This window comes from Carlito syrichta, unplaced genomic scaffold, assembly GCF_000164805.1.
Source record: "Carlito syrichta isolate Samal-C Ts95f unplaced genomic scaffold, Tarsius_syrichta-2.0.1 Scaffold311607, whole genome shotgun sequence".
Lineage (NCBI taxonomy): Eukaryota > Metazoa > Chordata > Mammalia > Primates > Tarsiidae > Carlito > Carlito syrichta.
The window spans coordinates 123,105-142,189 of record NW_007255703.1 but is presented as its reverse complement, the minus strand read 5'-3'; the positions used below and the strand labels follow the sequence as shown (position 1 = coordinate 142,189).

Sequence of the window (19,085 nt, the reverse complement as noted above, 5' to 3'; positions counted from 1 at the left end):
GGAGAAATGACAGTCCTGTTTTTTCAACAAATGGTGCTGGGAAAATTGAATATCCACAAAACAATGAAAGTGGACCCTTACCTTACATTATGTACAAATATTCACTCAAAGTAGACCATGGACTTAAATGTAAAACAGAACTATCAAAGTTCTAGAAAAAAAGGAGGAGAAAATCTAGGTGGGTTTTGGGTTTGGTACTGAGATTTTAGATATGACACCACAAGCAAGACCCACTAAAGAAAAAACGCATGAGTTGGCTTTATTCCAGTTAGAAATGTCTTCTCTGTGAAAGACACTCATAACTGAGTGAAAAGCTACAGACTGGGAGAAAATATTTGCAAAGTCCATATCAGATCAAGGACTTGTGTTGAGTTGAAACATGTCAAATTTGGTCACGTAAGGGCTATTTTGGTAGATTCGAGGTGATTTTTTGCATTTCAGGGACCTACACGTGGCAAATGTGGAAGTCCTTCCCCTCTTGGGCTCACAGAAAGCAAGGTTTCAAGCCTCCTTCCAGGTGGGCAGGACCCAGGAGGGTTTTGGCCAGGGGGCTGAGACCGAGGTGACACAAAGCCCTCTAAGAACAGGTGTACAGGACTCAGGCTCCTGCCTGCCACTTCGCCATTGGCAGCCCCAAGCTGAGCCAGGGCCACCAGCCTGGAGGGCTGAGCCGTTTGGAGGACAGCTGCCCACTCTGCAGTGGACTTACGAGCAAAAATAAGCCTTGTCATGGGAACCACTGAGATTTTGCAGCACAGACCAGCTTATGCTCACTAATTTACTGTCTCATTCAGATGTCATGATCATTAAATAAGGGTTCACACAAAGTGCTTAGCGCCATCTAGGCACATGATCCTCAGTATTTGGTAACTATAATGTCCCCCATCCACCCCAGGAAATCGAAAACATCTCAATAGCATGTCTTGGAGGGGAACGGCTGTGGGGGCCACTCGTCATGACTCCCCTCACCTCTGTCACCGTATTTGGAGAGAATTCACTACTCTATGAGTCCTGATAGGAGTAGCCACCCAACCCTGAAGCCACAGGGAACTAACCAGATGTATCTTCTTCCTAACTTTGTGGGGCTAGGACCTGGACACATGACCTGGGCTGGCCAATTGGAGGCTGTAGGATTTGAATCAGAGGGCATCAGGCCCAGGGACCAGCAGGGGAGCTGGAAGGAGAGTTCTGAGATACCTGCTCAGTTAGGTACCTGTTAGGAGCATATCAAATTTCCTATGGGGCACCACCAGGAGAGGGGTGCTGGCCGCATTATTTCTGTCACCAGTTTTTATTATTTCTGTCCTGCCTGTTTTTTACCCCTGGCCATCCAGACTGTGTCTTTCCTAGAATTCCATTTCTCAAGCCTCGAGCTGCTCTGAGCAACTGGCTGCACTAGGCTGTTGACTGCATCTGTGCACCGACATCTGCTGAAGATGACTATTCCAGAGAGAGGCTGATTCTCAATAATCCCTGAGAGAATCAAACCCTGAGTCCCGGATGATACTCAGCATTGAACATCCTCATCAAAGACTTCAGAGAGCCAGGAAGAGGAGGGGGAGGTGACAAGTGGAGCCTCCTATCAAAGGCTCTCAAGATCTGAGTTTCAGGAAGAAACTTTCAACATTTCTCAAAGCACAAGCTCTGCTCAAATTTTAGACAACCACATATTTTACATAACCAGTGCTGTCTGAAATAGATTTAGGCTGTTTTTTCAACCTCCACTATTTCCTTTTCAATAGAATCCCAGCCTATTGACTAGGACAGTGCTTTAAGTTTATAGAATTTGGGATTACTTTCCTTTGGAAAATGAACACAAAAGTATTAAAAATTACCTGTGAGTATGTATATTTTGAATGAGGAGCAAAATCTCAACAAATTATAAAATTATAAAAATCTGATTAATACCACAAACATCACAGAAGCTAGAAAGATGAAAATATTTAATATTAACTGCCTGACATAACTTTTAAATACATTTTTCTTACATTACTTTAACATCATAGTTTTTTTATAACATCTCTTCATATGACAATGATTTTTTAAAATACCCTTCTATAGAGATAAAAGAAAAATAATTTTACTCTAAGTGTTGATGAAAAATAATTGAGAGATTTTAAGAGTTTCATCAATCTTCATAATTCATTTTTGAAAATGTCGTGTAAGTATTAGAATTGTCAAATTTCAGGAACCTTTTTCAAGTTCTTTTTTCACATATGAGTTTAGGATTTAGGGCATTTCATATCTTCTTTCAGTGATTAATAACATTTTAGCAGTATATAGCTCTTTCAATACTTAACCAATTTTTCATTAATGTCACCATCATAATGCCGTGGTAGAGATTTGCTATTTTCATCAATATTTTGTATCAAATCAGTAAATTTAAATATTTTTATAATGTGTTTACGTGACATGTTCCTCTCATTAGTTGGATTAATAGTAATAGGAGAGTTCATTCATTATCTCTAGTCAACATGTAACTTATGAATTACTACTTTTGTGTTATCTGTTACAATTAGTCTCTAATGTCAATGTTTTGCCACCCATCTCTGTCACGCAGATGTCTGAATCAGGACCAAATAAGATGGTCATTGTGTGAACTCACACTTATGTGTGACTCCTGGGACACCACAGTCTGCCATCTGCCACGTGTTGAAAACTATTTTTCTAATTCTATTATTCTCTTGCAGATGAAAGAATGGTGCATATTTTGATGTTAAAATCTTTTTCACTGTAAACTTTTACAACATCCCTCAAGTTCTGTGACTATTCAGTCTCCTCAAGTGGTAGTGGAGAAAATCCAGTTTTCTGGCTGCACCTCATGTTCCAACCACAACACCACAAATAGGGAAATGAGAGAAAAGTGACTGGATCATAAAAACACAACTCGCTCCCTTAGCTGGGGGGCGCAGATGGAGGAGGAAGTGACATTCCAATGAGGCCATGAAAGAGGAACAGACGCTCACCAGACACCGAACAGCCATCCAAGGGGTCTTCTCTCTCCTCCCCACCCGCAGACTCTCATGATGGCACCAAGGCCTGCAAATCTTCTTAAGAACAACTGTGTTTCCTGAGCACTTGTTACTTGCCAGGGATTATGCTAGGCTCTCCACAGACTTTATCTAATTGAACGTGATAGCAGCCCTTTCAGGGAAGGAAGCATTGATCCCCTTAGGACAGATGGGCAAACTGAGAACACTGATATTTTTGTTTGTTTTTTGAGTGGAAGTCTCACTCTGTCACTCAGGTTGGAGGGCAGTAGCACCCTCACAGCCACCGCAGCCTCGACCTGCCGGGCTCAGGCAATCCTTTCGTCTCAGTCTTCCAAGTAGCTGGAACTATAGGCATGTGCCACCACGCCTGACTCATTTTTTGGTTTATTGTAGAGACAAGGTCTCGCCAAGTTGCCTAGGCTGTTCTTGAACCCCTGGGCTCAGGCAATGCTCTCGTCTCCATCTCCCAAAGTGCTGGGATTATAGGCGTGAGTCACAGCATCCACTTTTTTTTTTAAAGAACATTGAGGTCACATAACTCGCCATCACCCAGTGTGACACATCCAATTGCAACTTTAGTGTTTCCAGTCCTGCACTCGGCTCCTATGCTCCTCCACAGCCCTGCTGACCTCACGACGCGTAGTGGATACCTTCCCTGTTCCAGGTGCCCCGTGCTCATGCTGTGGCTCTGAGGTTGCCAACCATGGGTAACCCCATCAGTCCACCATTTTCTGGGGTCCCAGTGTTCAAAGTTCATCTCAAACCTCTTGTCTTGCAGCACCTGATGGAGTGCACGTGCATGCTTCACTCAACCTCAGGAGGATCACATGATTCCTCTGTCTCCACTCCCAGGAGACCCAGTCTTGGTGGCGAAGTGTCCTGCCAGTTGTTTATTAAATGCCCTTGGGATGGACGCCTGTTGGAAGCTGGAGCAAGGGGGAATATGCCAGAGAGCACAGCCCTTGGGATTCAAGTTGAGAGGGTGGGCCCTGACAGCCGACAGCCATCGGTCACTGGACAGAAAACCTGTCCTGTCCCTAATCTACTGAGGAAAGAAAAGGATCTTAACTCTTGTTACCTGCCTGGATGATCCCTGTCCTGAAAACAAGTTAAGAATTCTATTGTAAACAGATTCATTGGTAAGGAAATGTTACCAGGTCTCTTAGAGTACATCCACATCTGCACTAGACCCTGTACACAGCACCTGCACACTGTGACCATGACCAGCATGTCTCCCAGTGCACCTCCACCCCAGACTACCCCCTGTACATGGCATCCTGGACGTTTTTAAAAGTATTATCATATTTCTCCCATGACAGGAATGTGCATGGGAGATGGCGAGTACTTGACACAACCAGGGACATAGAAACATGACTTCAGCCGGGCTCGGTGGCTCAGCCTGTAATCCCAGCACTTTGGGAGGCCGAGGTGAGTGGATTGCCTTGAGCCCGTGGGTTTGAGACCCACTTGGTGAAACCTCATCCCTACAATAAATCAAAAACTAACCAGGTGTGGTAGCATGCGCCTGTAGGTCCAGCTACTTGGAAGGCTGAGGCGGAAGGATCGCCGGAGCACAGCAGGTCGAGTGTGCAGTGGCCAGGGACGGCCACTGCACCTCCAGTCTCGGTGACAGAGTGAGACTCCAACTCAAAAAAAAAAAGAAACATGCTCCGGGCTCAGTGGCTCAGCCTGCAATCCCACGCCTTTGGGAGGCTGAGGTGAGTGGATTGCCTGAGCCCGCGGGTTCGAGACCTGCCTGGGTAGCGAAACCTCATCTCTACAATAAATCAAAAAATCAGCCGGGCGTGATAGTGCGCACCTGTAATTCCGGCTACTCGGAAGGCTGAGGCGGAAGGATCGCCGGAGCCCAGCAGGTCGAGGCTGCGGTGGCCGGGAGCGGCCACTGCACTCCAGTCTGGGCGACAGAGTGAGACTCCAACTCAAAAAAAATAAAAGAAACATGCTCCTAAAGTCCAGGCACTCCTGGTGTGTGAGCCATGGAAGACGGGGTGGAGGGATAAGGTGGGTGGAAGGGGGTGTTCTAGACCACAGCGAGGTGTGCAAGGCCCCATCTCAGCACAGGAGGCCTGGACCACGGACAAGCAATTCAGTGTGACTATCTATGGCAAATTAAAAACTCAAGTCACACGAGATCAAAAACACATCCCACACAGACTGAGAACACAGGGAAAGAAATACCAAATGCTTTAAATGAATAGGGAACTTACTAATCAAAAACCTCCATTTCAGAAAGCCACTAGTCAGTTTTAGAAACCAAGAATGATTTAAAATAAAGTAAGTATGATTAAGAGTCATATCCAAAAGTCTGGCAGCTGGTAAAAGATGCCAAAATTGGCTTTTCTCCCCTCCATTTTTTTTAGAAACTACAAGCGTTTGACAATTAAACGTTTATGGAAAAAATAGTTTCATCATCAAATTTGAAGATTCTGCAAATCGACAAATGAAACCTCCAGCTGAAATACCAGAAATACCAGAACACTGGGCCTCCTGTGCACAGTCTCTGCCCCTCTGTGCCTTCCCACCCCCGACCTGCCCCACTGAGCTCAGACCTCAGGGCAAGCCTGCCTCCTCCTCCCAGGTTTCTTGGGAAGCAGGTCTGGTGTGCAGTGTGCAGAGGGGAACTCATACGGCGCGGTTGCTACTTGGCAGCAGGAGATGTGGATAGCACGGCACATTCTAGAAGTGGGAGGGAAGCCATTAGGAGTGAGTCCTTCCTCTTGGGGCTGTGGCAGCACACGCCGCCCACAGGGTCACGGCAGAGACCTGATGACACATGGGTTCCAGCTCCACCTTACCTGGTCTGGAGTTCCATTTTTGACTGGCAACAAGGTGCCTTTTTAAAAAATCAGGGTATGAATTCCACATTCAAAAACCATTTCCCTTCTAACTCCCAGGGAAGTTAAATGTCATCGCTCATTTCCTGCCATCCTCATTCATCCACCACACCCTCGGTTTTCTTGAACTTGAGGATGTTTCTCCAATTTGACTGCCTCAGCACCGAGCTGTCTGCCACTGCAATTTCTCCAGCTGAGTCGCTTGGCTGTGCTTGACCTCATCTGGGTGTCCTCGGATTTATATTTGAGGCTTCTAGCATTTTTGCACCTGCCCTACTAATGAATGTCTTAACCCAGCAATCTTTTAATAAAAAATTGTCATTATGTTTTCCATAAGCAGCCTCTTTTAGGTACAAGTTATCTCAGATCTGAGTGGCATAATTAGGTTTGTCTTAATCCAGTCGGGTTGCTAAAGGACTTTAGCCTGTCTCATTTATGAGAATAGAAATTCATTGCTCACCTGTGACCACTGGAAGTCTAAGCTCAAGGTGCCTGTGGATTGTATCTAGTGAAGGCTTGTATCCTCGTGGATGGCGCCGTTGTGCTCTGTCCTCACGGGAAGGGGCATGGAGCACTCTGGGGTCTCTCAGAAGTGAATTCTACCCACAAGGCTCTGCTTTCATGACCTCATCACCTCCCAAAGGCCCTGCCTCCTCATACCATCACATTGGGGTTAGGTCTAACATGAATTTGGGGGAGTCATTCAGTCCCCACCAGATTGTTTCTTAAGTAACTTGTTCTCTGTTTTCTCGAAGGGAAGCTCTCTTTGACCGTCTCAGCCTGTTGTAACACTCACCTCCTTACATGTCAGGGCCGACCGTACCGTATTCTGAGGACAGTATTGGGGCTGTTCACCAAGGAACTGCCCCGGGTGTCCTTGTCTCCCCAGACATAACCCTTCCTAGAATAGGGAGACTGCAGTGTGGGCATCAGAAGGGTGTGGTGTGGTTAGCGAGCACCGCAGACTTCATGGGGGAGTTGCTCCCCACACTATGCCAGACAGGAGGGCTCCCCTTGGGCCGTTTTTCTCCAGGGATTGCCTCCTCCTTCCGTGTCTGCAAGGCATCCCATGGCCTCAAGCTGCTCTGCCTCACACCAGAGTCGTGCAGGGGGCGCCTCCTCCAGACAGCAGTATCCCAACAGCCTTGCAGTGACTGAATTCATCACATGACCTACGGAGGCAGTCCTCCTTCTGCCCCCATGTCTACAGACTTGCACTTAGGGGCCTCTCCAGGTTTAGGATAAGGATGGTTGTCCCCCCAGGTCGTATAGCAGTGTCCTCGGGCGGTAGCCACCCAGCCAGAAACCACAACCCCAGTCCCTTTGCCAGTGCTCAAGCCTGTTTACAACCCTACAGACATGGAGCACATGCTAGGGGCCAATTCTGTGCTAGGTATACAGTAACTTAAAAAAATCCCTGGGCTCACGAAGCTCACAGGTAAAGACCCAGAAACACATACGACCTTTTCAGAGTATGCCGAGAGGTGAATAAAATACGAGGGGTGAGCACAATGTGGGAGGTGGGGGGAGAAGTCCTGCAGATCTCCAAGCTTCTCAGGAGTGAATCAGCCCCTGCAAGTCTGGAGGAGGGATGGTCCAGACAAGGAGAGGCAGACACAGATGCCTGTAGACAGGACTGCCTCGCAGGTCTCAGTGTGAAGGCCCACTGGTTGCAGGCTGCCTGGCTCCAGGGTCACGAGCAAGGGGGTTGGTGAGTGACCCATCAGCATGGGCAGGAACCAGGCGCTATGCTGCACGACTGGCTGCTAGCTACTATCCCACACAGCAGAGTAAAAAGGCACAAGAGGATACAAAGAACAAATGCTTTTTATTAATTTGCGGTTACCATCAATAAAATGAGCACTTTAGGAGTTCCACTTTAGCACACAGGACACCATTAAAATGTGTTTCATGGGCTAATATCTCAATATTTATTTTTAAGAAAAAACACTCATCACATGCAAAACCTGTCACTTCACACCTTGAAGCTGAACAGGTTGATAATACCTAATCAAGAAGCACATGTGGAAACATGTTCACAGTTAAAGTCATTTAATTATTCATAAGATACACGTAGCACTGATGATGAAGTTTCCTACTGGGTGCTTTTCTCCCCACCTTCCAAATATCATCACAAGGTCTGATTCTCTAATAGAAAAGTGTCAAATTCCAGGTGCTACCATTCACAAGTTTTCCACAAATTAAAAAGCCATACCCCGCTATGCTGATTTCAAACTATTTCACTGAAATAAATCACACATGGGATCCAGATTCCAGAGGGCCAGAGCAAGTCTACAGTGCTTCTGGAACGGGGCTGTTGACAGAGATGACAGATGAAGAAATGCACTGATGAGCAGCACGTTGGGGACTTTCAGTCACAAGATGGCTTCCCACGGTGCTGCCAATGGACAGATGTGCTGAGGTCAGGTGAGATGGAGATGGCACCCACAGACTGAGAGCGGAACAGAGGAAGCTGCCGGACCTGCTGGACATCCTCCCTCGTCATGTCTAGAGCATAGCTTCAATTAAATCTTAAAAAGCCAGATGCTACCACATCACCTTAATCCTTAAATTTTCATTTCCTCTGCATTTTAGGGCCCTCAAAATATTTTTGTAATACCTAGGCTAATATGAAATGAAAATTTGGAATTATGCAAACCATGGAGTCTGCTTACCAGTCATGGTTCGCTCCTTTTATTAATAAAGGTAACATTTAATAAAAATCCTTAATTTAACTGAAATAAAAAGTACAAAAACTTAATGCAACCACAGCACTACCCACATCCCTATGAATATACACCGTCACTTCCACTCCCTTTTGTCCTGCTTGCACATTTAAATACGTCAGTGACGTACATAGGCGCACACACTTCACAGCACGTATGAGACTGCTGGAAATTCTACCATGGCTCTGTTTTCAAAGGGTCACAATGAAATTATGTACAGTATACAAAGCTTGTGAAACTGAATATGGTCTTAGGCCATTACTACTACTTCATTCCAATTTGGATTTTAATATAATTAACTTACAGATCTGAAATAAAAGCACTGCATAATGGTTTCAGATGCATTTTGGTATTTAATGTTTCAAGGACTCTTTACAAAGAATAAATTATAAGGAAGAGAATCTGTGACTAGAGCTGCTTACATGGACACAGGAGGAGTGGTGACCACAAACGTAACCTGTTACTGACAAGTCTATGAGTTAAGTCACAACCACTTCCAGACTTATTTAAAACAAGCAAAACTAAATAGCACACACAAGAGTACTTCAATGTAACTTCAACAGTCTAAGAAACCTTCCAAATAGAAGGAAATACAAAGCAAAGTTGACACATCAAGCTTAACTCACATTTACAGGTTTCAGTATTACAATTCATTAGGTCATCTGCCGACTGCGTATAGAACCACCTCACATCAAAATACACTGCAGTGGGTAAGCTTCAATTCCAGATGGCTCAAGTCATGGTTTTCAAAGGTCATGTGTACTAGCAGCCACACACACAGAGTTGGACAAACCTATGGCTATACTGACACCTTTTGTCATGCTCTTCACACTGATGTTTTCACAGGCTCCCTCCCTCCAATGAACTTGAGCGTAGATCACCAATTTCCATAAAGAAATGTAAAGCTAAACCAAATTAACAATAGTAAATCTTCCACACATGGCTCAAATAGGAAGTATTTTGTTTAGTAAAATGAAAAGTTAATTTTAAAAAAATATATGCAGTTTTTTTGAAACACGAGGCACCAATCAATAGGGAGCAGACATTCCGGCCAAGAGCATTTGTCTGGAAAAAGATGGAACAGGCAGTCCTTTGTCCTCTGTGCGAATACTTCCTTCCCTCTTCATGTCTAGGCAACATCTTCCAGATAATCTGCAGCATCACTTAGCTGGGACACAGTCAGGTCTTGTGTAAGGTCATCGAGCTTTGTTGTTCAAAAGGAAGAAAATAATTCATGTCAGAATGCAAGAAGAGTATTAAGTAATGTATAAAACATACTGCTACTACTAAAGTATTATTTTATACTCTGTAGATTGAGAATTGCTTGCCTAAACTCATATGACTAATAAATGAGTACAGTCTTCTGAGCACTCCAGGCTCAGCACCATCCTGTGACCACAGTCCTCTGTACTAACATGGAACCATGGCCAACTCTCACTGGCCCTGATCCATCATGGTCCCCAGTCCACAGCAGTCACAGTGCCCAGGAACGTCCTCAGACATTTCAAAGCACCCAGACATCAAAGGAAATGACAAATAGTGGTACAGATTCATCGAAGACATTCTTTACAAAATTGGACCAGGTAACTCTGTCATGACTTTTCACAATTTTCAACTGTTTTTCTACTAATTAGCATGAATTTTTGAAGCCTTACAGCAAATTAACAAACAGGCAAGAATAGCATCCTACAGGAAATACACAACACCTTACTTTGTCACTGGTATTGATGTCATCTATTTCCACAGAAAAGTCTTCTTCAATCTCTTCACCAATACTTATCTCACTTTTCTCTGAGCGATGGCTGGTACTAATGTCAGAAGAAAAAACAGAAAATAAGAACATGAAAATAAATGTTTAAGGAGAATAACTACCAATCTTCACATTTTCAGATATGTATTTTAATCCTTTCAGTAAAATACAATGTTAAATGCAACTAATTATGTATGTACTATTTTACTCGACCCTTACACAGCAATCAAGTCAACGTAACAGATGAAGAGACAAAGGTTCAGAGTCACAATAGTAAGAGAGAAATAAACCTAGATTTTTACACTTTCATCTCCTACCTCACTCTCTGTTTCAAAAAAAATGTATACTAAATTATTCTATTAGAAAATAAATATGGGGTGGCCTCGGTGGCTCAGTCTACAACCCCAGCACTTTGGGAGGCTAAAGTAAGTGGATTGCCTGAACCTGTGGGTTCGAGATCAGCCTGGGCAACTTGGCGAGACCTCGTCTCTATGATAAATAAAAAATTAGCCAGGCGTGGTAGCACACGCCCATAGTTTCAGCTACTTGGAAGGCAGAGGTGGAAGGATCACCCGATCCCAGCAGGTCAACACTGGGGTGGCTGTGAGCATGCCACTGCACTCCAGCCTGGGCAACAGAGTGAGACTCCAACTCAAAAAAAAAAAAAAAAAAGAATTATAAACTTCCAATTGAAAAAAAACCTCAGGCACCTAATTTAAAAGTTTGAATCATACCTATAACAAAGTTCACTCCAGCATTATTAGCTCACACACAGATTATATTATCCTCACATATACAACAAAGTTATCTGAAGCAAAACATTAAGAAAATGTTATCTGAGTTAGAAAAGTAACTTGAGAGGCAATTTTTCAAAGTTAAATGGAGACAACTCCCATCACAAAGAGATGAAAGGAGAACTTATGATATGGCTTATGACAATGCTTCTGAGTCAATCCTTCAAGATTTTTTCTTTATCTTATTCTAACGTAGTTTCCCGAACATAATACAGATGTTTGTATCTAAAGTAAAATCAAAAACATACTCCAAAGTCTAATATTTAATTCTGGATTAACTATCTTTTATTCATTTCCAATCAATACAAACAAGAGAATCAAATACAGCAAGACAAGGGAATTCTGTCTTGTCTGTGTTTAGGAACTGTTTACAAATATATTACAAATATACACATCCATACTTGCCCAACTGTTTTCCTTACCTATTAAAATCATCAACATAGTCATCTTCTTCCCCAGTTCCTGGTAAGTTTAAGAAAAGATATATGTTATAGCTAACACACTTCACAATCTACCTACAATTAAACATGTTTTCTTAAAAAAAAAAATTACTGAATTATATCATATCACTAAGGACCAGAAATATTTTTACCATATATAATACGAAGGCAAATGACAAAATCAACTACCTAAGAAATAATAAACTGTGATAAGTGGTTACATCACATCTTATACTGCAGCTAACACCTGGTCTTTATTCCAGGTACTTGAATGCAATTAACATATAAGACCCAGTCACCATGAATGATGGGGCCGAGCACCAACACGCCATGTCAGTCCCCTCTAGGGCCCTCTTTTGGAACTGCTGAGACTTTTCAACTCAATGGTTGTTATACAGAATTCGGTGTGTGGAGCCAGTGGCGCACAGAAGGCAGAGCCCTGCCACTCAGACAGAACTAGGCTCCAGCCCCAAGGCCACCGCTGAGCAGCTCTGCCACCTGGGTGGTCAGATGCCCTTTCCTGGCCGTGTCCTCGGCTCTCGAGGACCACCAACAGGGTCAGCCTGAGGATTCACGCACATGGGGCACTCCACAGAGGCACTGGTCCACAGTGAGCTCTTGTAATGAGGGAAGGTGCTGGCTGCGGAGGCAGTGTGACAGTTCTGACAGTGGGCACCTTTCAGACTCACGGAAGGCTTTAAAGGTCACATGTATTAATACAAATGGGCTGCCATTCCTTCACATGTCTTCTGAAGGCTAGCTGAGGAAGCAGGCTGTCAACCTCAGAGCACAGGCCTGGGGGCAGGAGAGCCAAGTTAAGTGTGCATAAAAGGCACATGGAAACACACGGGCTTACAGAAGGCCACAAGCAGGAGCCGATCATGATGAGGAATCGGCAGGACAGCAAGTTGCTCATAGAGCCTCCCAAGCAGAACAGACTGCCTCTAAGTCAGTCACACTGCTAAGGGGACACAAACTGGACAGACAAGCAAACGCTATTAGGGTAAATCCTATGATTAACTGACCAGATATGTGAGTGCCTACTGGGGTGGAGACACAGCAATGATGAAGACAGTGTCTGATCTCAAGGAGTGAATACTCCATTCCGGAGGGAGACACTCCAAGCAGTGGAACAAGCCCAATGCTGCTGGGGTCCCTGGATGAACTGTCGAGGCAGCAGCTGAGCGAAACCTCAACAAGGCATCTGAGGCACACATGATGAGGAAAACATGTTCCAAGAGAAGAAATGGCAAAGGCCCTGGGATGGGGCAGGGGGGTGGATGCTAAAAGGCCACTTATGTAGCTGGGTGTGCCTATAATCCCAGCCACTTGGGGGAATCATCATTCACTGCTGGCCATGGGAGGATCACTTGAGCCCAGGAGGTCAAGACCAGTCTTCCCTTTTTTCTATTTTCAAAAAAAAGAAGATACTGTCTTTTAAAAAAAGAAGAAAGAAAACCATCAGTGTGAATCTGGAGGGCGGAGCGGGAAGGGGCACACAAGGGTGGTAAATAGAGGGGCTGGTAGATGCTAGGGGACTCAGGGCCTGGGTGCTCAGTCAGGACAGTAGCCTGAGTACAAGGGAAGCTGGGCTGGGGGAGACAAGAGTAAAACAATACAGGAGACAATCTGGTTCTGTTTTCCACAGACACACTCCCACCACTGCCAGAAGAAATATGTTTAGGAGAAGCAAGAAAGAAAGTGAGGGAAATAGAAGATTATCACAGAAGCCTAAGCCAGAGATGACTGGTGAGGGTTTGGGTGAAGGCAAGTGTCTTCAAGTAAGATGGTCAGATGGAAGGTATGGGGGTAAGGAGAAGAGACTATCAGAAGACAAAGAAAACAAGAAACCCAGAAGGCAGCAGGCAATGAATGAGAAATCCTGATGAGAAGCAGGGAGGAGGGACGTGTCTCCCGGCTGTACTCCTCTCTAGAATAAAGAGCTTGTCTCCACTGGCAGTCGCAAGATTAAGGGGCTGCAGGTGCCTGGCAGAAAGCAGGCACTGCCAGGCAGGCACAGGAAGAGGAGGGGGTGGAAACCTTCTGACTAAACAATCACATGGGTGGCTGGTCTGCAAGAACTAAGAAGTTGGTCCCTGGTGGGAACCCTAATGCGAACAGCAGAGGTGGTCACTGGGCTCAAACAGCAGGAACGGCAGGTGGTGGCTGTCGTGTGCTCCAAGAGGGAGCTAACTGGGCTCTCTCCCTTCTAGCATTTGTATCCAATTCAAGAGTACAAGATAGTTATTGAATAATGTGCTACAAACACATGAGATTCCAACTTCCTGGTTATGTGTTCCACAGCATTACAGTAACTTAACAAGTCAGCATCAAAACGAGTGGGTTTAACAGGTTGAGCACTCCAAATCCAAAAATCTGAAATGCAAAAAGCTCCAAAAGCTCCTTTTTGTGCACTAACATAACATTTCAAGGCAATGGAACATTTCAAATTTCAGGTCCATGTGAAAAAACCCCAAATCCAAAGCACTCCTGGTCCCAAGCATTCTGGATACGGGGAAATTCAACCTGTACTGCATTACTTTAAATTAGGGGCCAGCAAACTCAGGCCCACAGTCCAAGGCTTCTTGTTTTCTTTGCATTCTGACAGTCTCTCCCTCCCACTCAAATCAGCCAGCTGTCTAATCTGAGGACATCTGCCTCACCCAAGCCCTCGCCTCCAGCCTGGACTTTCATTTTACAATAGTCTTTTGTTTTCCTCACTTTCATTCTTCCTTCCATCTGACAACCTGCTTTTGTTTAGCCTGTGAGCCAAGAATGGCTTTCACATTTTTAAAGGATTGTGAAAAAAAACAGGAATATGTGACAGAAACCACATGTGGCCCACAAAGCCCAAAATATCTATTTGGTCCTTTACCAAAAAAAACACAAAAAACCAAAAAACCTTGGTGACTCCTACTTTAAACATCCAAAGTGCTTGTCTATAAACATTCCAACAGGGCATGTTCGTCCTTTGATTAACACCTGTCTGCCCAACTAACATAAACTGTGCTCAAACCTTTACTTATAGTTTCTTTCAAACTCAAAATTAATTTTCCCTTTTAAATGATATATTGAAATAATGTCCAAATAACATACAGGCAGTCAAGAGTGGCTAGGGCTCCATGGCGATACAACAGGATTAAAAAAGCAATATGATCTTAGTAAACCTAGATTCTTCATCTGTAAAAATGGAGATAATACAAAACCTTCATAGGACAAGAATTAAATAATCATTTGGTACAGTGCCAGGCATATATCACTAATACTATCCTAGGTTAGTCCACTAATGTCTAAGTATTACTTAAAATATCTAGAATACAACAGGAAAAAAAATCAGAAAACAATATTGGTGCAATACTAATTAAACACTAAACAAAACTAAATAAAATTTTTATTTCTACTGAATCATAACGCCTGGCTGAATGACAAAACATTCCGCTAGTGAACTGGTACATTGTACCTGTAAAACTACCCAAATTCCAACCCCAGCTACCACAAAGTCCCAACAGAAGGTGTCATGTAGCAGTTCGCCACTCTTCAACCCCAGCCAGCCACTCTGCAGTCAGAACAATGCCTTTCCCTACTTTTGGTGACAATTCTGAGCAGCTCCTCCTCAAAAGCAGACTGGGAAACATTCGCTTTAATAAGAAAACAGAGAAGACAGAAACAAGCTAAAAGGTTTGTTGATAGAGCAAAACATCACAGAAGTGAACCTCAAACAAAAACCAAAACAGGAAGAGGACCGAGCAGCTGTCCAGGTGTGAAGGTCAGAAGTCAAGTCTCCGGTAGTGGCTATCCACTGAGGCAGTGTGCATAAGAACATCTACTGCAGTGCACTTGCACCCAACAGGGAAAAAATGAGGGCCGGAAGGGGAGCAGGCCCACCAGTGACCAAGATGCACACAGAGCAGAGGGCAGACAGTCAGCAGTTCCCAGGACCCCAGGGCACATGTGGAACAAGAATGCGGGCAGCCCAGGGGACATCTATTCTTCTGCAAATGGCTGCTACAGAGGAACTGAGTAACAAAAAAGAACCCAACACAGATTAGGCACCTACCATGCCAGGTCTTGTACTTTGTGTATGTATACATATTTAAATACTGTTTACTCTTTAAAATGAGGTAGATGGCCCAGGGGCAGTAGCTCAAGTCTATAATTCCAGCATTTTGGGAGGCCAAGACGAGAGGACTGCCTGAGCCCATGAGTTTGATATCAGCCTGGGCAACATGGTGAGACCTCATCTCTACAATAAATCAAAAAATTAGCCAGGTATGGTAGCACACGCCTGTAGTTCCAGCTACTTGGAAGGCTGAGGCGGTAGGATCTCCAGAGCCCAGCAGGTCAAGGCTGCGGTGGCCGGGAGCGTGCCACTGCACTCCAGCCTGGGTGACAGAGTGAGACTCCAACTCAAAAAAAAAGAGGTAGATGTTATTAGTCCCACTTAACAGATGAGGAAACAAAAGCACAGTTGACCTACCTACCTTACCCAGCAATCAGTGCCACATCTGGGATTTCCACTTAAATCTATCCAGCCCCAACTCAAGTTCTGTGCACTATCCAGACTGTTTCACCACAAGAGGGAGGGGCATTCCCTGAGCTGCCCCCTCAGACACACCTGGGCTGTTATGGCAAAGAGCACATGGAAATACATTCTCCCTTCTCCCCACCCTGCCTGTGATATGGCACCATGGCTCCATGTGTGAGCAACTACAGACTAGGAAAACATCTCAGAGGCCACAGAGAGGACAGGAAGTGGCCCTGGAGAAGCTGCTGCACCACTTCCTGCAGGTCAGCAACTGAGTTCACCTAAGGTATGCCTGTCACACCTGCTGTGGTCTTATGCAAAACAGAGCACTGGATGGGAGCCGTCTCCCAACACATGGCAGGACTCTGGGATGTTCCTACGGACACTCACTTACATAGAAACGAATGTGCTCCAGGCAGGATCCCCAACTTGTGTGCCCTGTAGAACAGAACTGAACACATCTACCATTTTTTCTTTTGTCTGTTTCCTGACTGGACTGAATTCTCTGAGACCTGGACCATGTACTTCCAGCACCTAGAGAATGGCTCTGCCTCTGCACAAATTTCTCTTGGTCTGAACTGAAATCTCTTCTATCTCTTGCCTTCCCCTTATACAACTCCTACTTAATCTTCAAGCCTTGGCACAGAAGCCATTTCCTACAAGAGGCCTTTCCTGAATGCCTAGACCAGGTGAAAGTAACCTACTAGTCATTTCCACACGCACATATACTGACCTTCTTGTTTATTTTATATATGTAAAAATATATACACACAATATGTGTATAAAAAATACATACACATTTTAACTATGACGTCTGCAAATGTATAAACATTTTTTGGGCATTTATATATGTATGGGTATATATATATAAAACACACATACACACATTTTATATATATATTTATAAATTATATATTTATATATATATTTTTTAATAGAAACAGGGTCTCGCTACGGAGTCTAGGCTGGTCTCAACCTCTCCTCCCACCTTGGCCTCTCAGAGTGCTGGGATTATAGGTGTGAGCCACGGCACCAGGCCTACTGACCCTTCTAACACTCAAAATATCTGCAGGTGCCTGTTTTGAGTTGAAGTCTCACTCTGTCACCCAGACTGGAGTGCAGTGGTCACTCCCGGCCACTGCAGCCTCGACCTGCTGGCCTCCAGCGATCCTTCCGCCTCAGCCTTCCAAGTAGCCGGAATTACAGGCATGCGCTACCACGCCTGGCTGATTTTTTGAGTTATTGTAGAGATGAGGTCTCGCTGCCCAGGCGGGTCTCGAACCCACGGGCTCAGGCAATCCACTCACCTCAGCCTCCCAAAGGTGCAGGATTACAGGCTGAGCCACCGAGCCCGGCTTAGGTGCCTGTTTAATGTCTATCTTTCCTATGAGAAATGAAACTCCCTGAGGACAGAGGTCCACGAGGACAGGAAGACTGTTGCCATAGCCACCCCTGGCACAGAGTATAACCCTGAACACATAAAAACAATTCCAGTGCCTGCTGGATGAGCCGCAGAAAGGCGTTCCATGCAGGTGGACCGAGTCCCTGCATGTAAAATTCTGTCCTCCCCAGGAGGACTGGGTTCAGGAAGCTCTGAATAGCAGAACACATGAGGCTTCTGGTCAGTGGTGCCCAGGCAGGGTATGGAAGCTCTGAGCCCTTCCTCCACCCTCACACTATGCTTTTCTTCACCTGTATCCTTTGCAATATCCCTCATGATAAATCAGTAAATGTAAAAATAAAACAAAAATTCTATACTGAAAAATTGTCACTTTAAAGCAATCAGCACTGAAACTGAAAATCTAGTTACCTAATCCAAGTGATCCGATCTTATCATTGACCAATTTCAGATCTTTCAAAACTGTGTTTGCCCTTTTACCTGTGAACAGGAAAAAATATTAGCATTAAAGTGACTTTTAGAATACAACACTCTCTAAACCACATCATTTTTTGTTCAATATGGAGTTTCTTTACGACAGGAGCATACTAATCTAAAACTAAGGGGGGGGGAATCACATCCTGTGATTAATGAATGATTAAAATTCACATTATATTCCTCTTTAAACCATGAACAATCCTATTCTTTATTGGAACACAGTCATCAAAATAAATGTTTACCCAACCATGGGATATCACCTTTCACGTGCAACCCCAGTAGGTATGAATTCATGGACTATAGGTTAATTGTTCTCACTAATTTTATTTTCGCTTCGAACTTCTAAATTTTTCTTGAATTCAAATTTTCTTGAAATATCTGCTATGTCATTTACTAAAGTGGTCTCCTCAGCATTTTTTTGTTTTGTTTTTAAGCTGCTGGTTCTCCGTGTCCTCCAGCGGTTTAGTGTTAGAGTACCACGATCATCTCCTAGATTCCTTTCTTAAAGACGACAATAACCACAAAAGAGAAGACAAGGAGAAGGGATGTGGGCCCTATTCATGCCCACAGGGCTAGTTGACCAGATGTCTCAGAAGCAGTGGACCATTTCTTTCATGTTCCCTAGGAAATTCCATGATTATATCACGTAATACAAGTCAGGGGGTACTGCAAAATTAGGCAAGACTCATACTGCATATTCCTAGTGAATCAAGTTTTAAAAACTTTCTCAAGGGGGAGGGTAAGGGAGGTGGGATTAATGGTAGTCAATATCTGTCTGGGAACAGGGAGACACCCCTTATCAACAAGGGTGCCTGAACGAAGCATATTTGTATACCTAACCCTAAACTGTACCCCACAATGTCAAAATAAAAAATATTGATTAAAAAAAAAAACTTTCTCAAAAGAGGTACACTTATGCTCTGTAACACTACCAGTTAATCGTAACTGTACTGTGATACTATACAAAGTCTACCTGCCTGTCTGTGTTCAAGGCTAGCCTCTCTGTATTCCTGCTCCCACCACCACATGTAAGGGGGGCGAGCAGGGGCCAGGCTATTCCAAGTCCAGCACATGTCCTTCAGCTCTACTACATAGAAAAAGATACACCAGAGCCAAATCCCTGAAG

At 44.3% G+C, this 19,085-nt stretch overlaps 1 protein-coding gene across 1 annotated transcript in view; it reads right to left on the bottom strand.

The window, feature by feature from the left end:
- Positions 1–7,657: 7,657 nt before the first annotated feature.
- Positions 7,658–19,085, bottom strand: part of FGFR1OP (FGFR1 oncogene partner) — a 39,711-nt gene continuing 28,283 nt past the window's right edge. Inside the window, exons 11-14 of the mRNA XM_021717966.1 lie at positions 17,894–17,962; positions 11,541–11,580; positions 10,286–10,382; positions 7,658–9,778 (exon numbers count right to left, since the gene is read on the bottom strand). Coding sequence (XP_021573641.1) covers positions 9,704–9,778; positions 10,286–10,382; positions 11,541–11,580; positions 17,894–17,962 — 281 coding nt within the window. The 3' untranslated portion in view covers positions 7,658–9,703. The remainder of the gene's footprint in view (positions 9,779–10,285; positions 10,383–11,540; positions 11,581–17,893; positions 17,963–19,085) is intronic.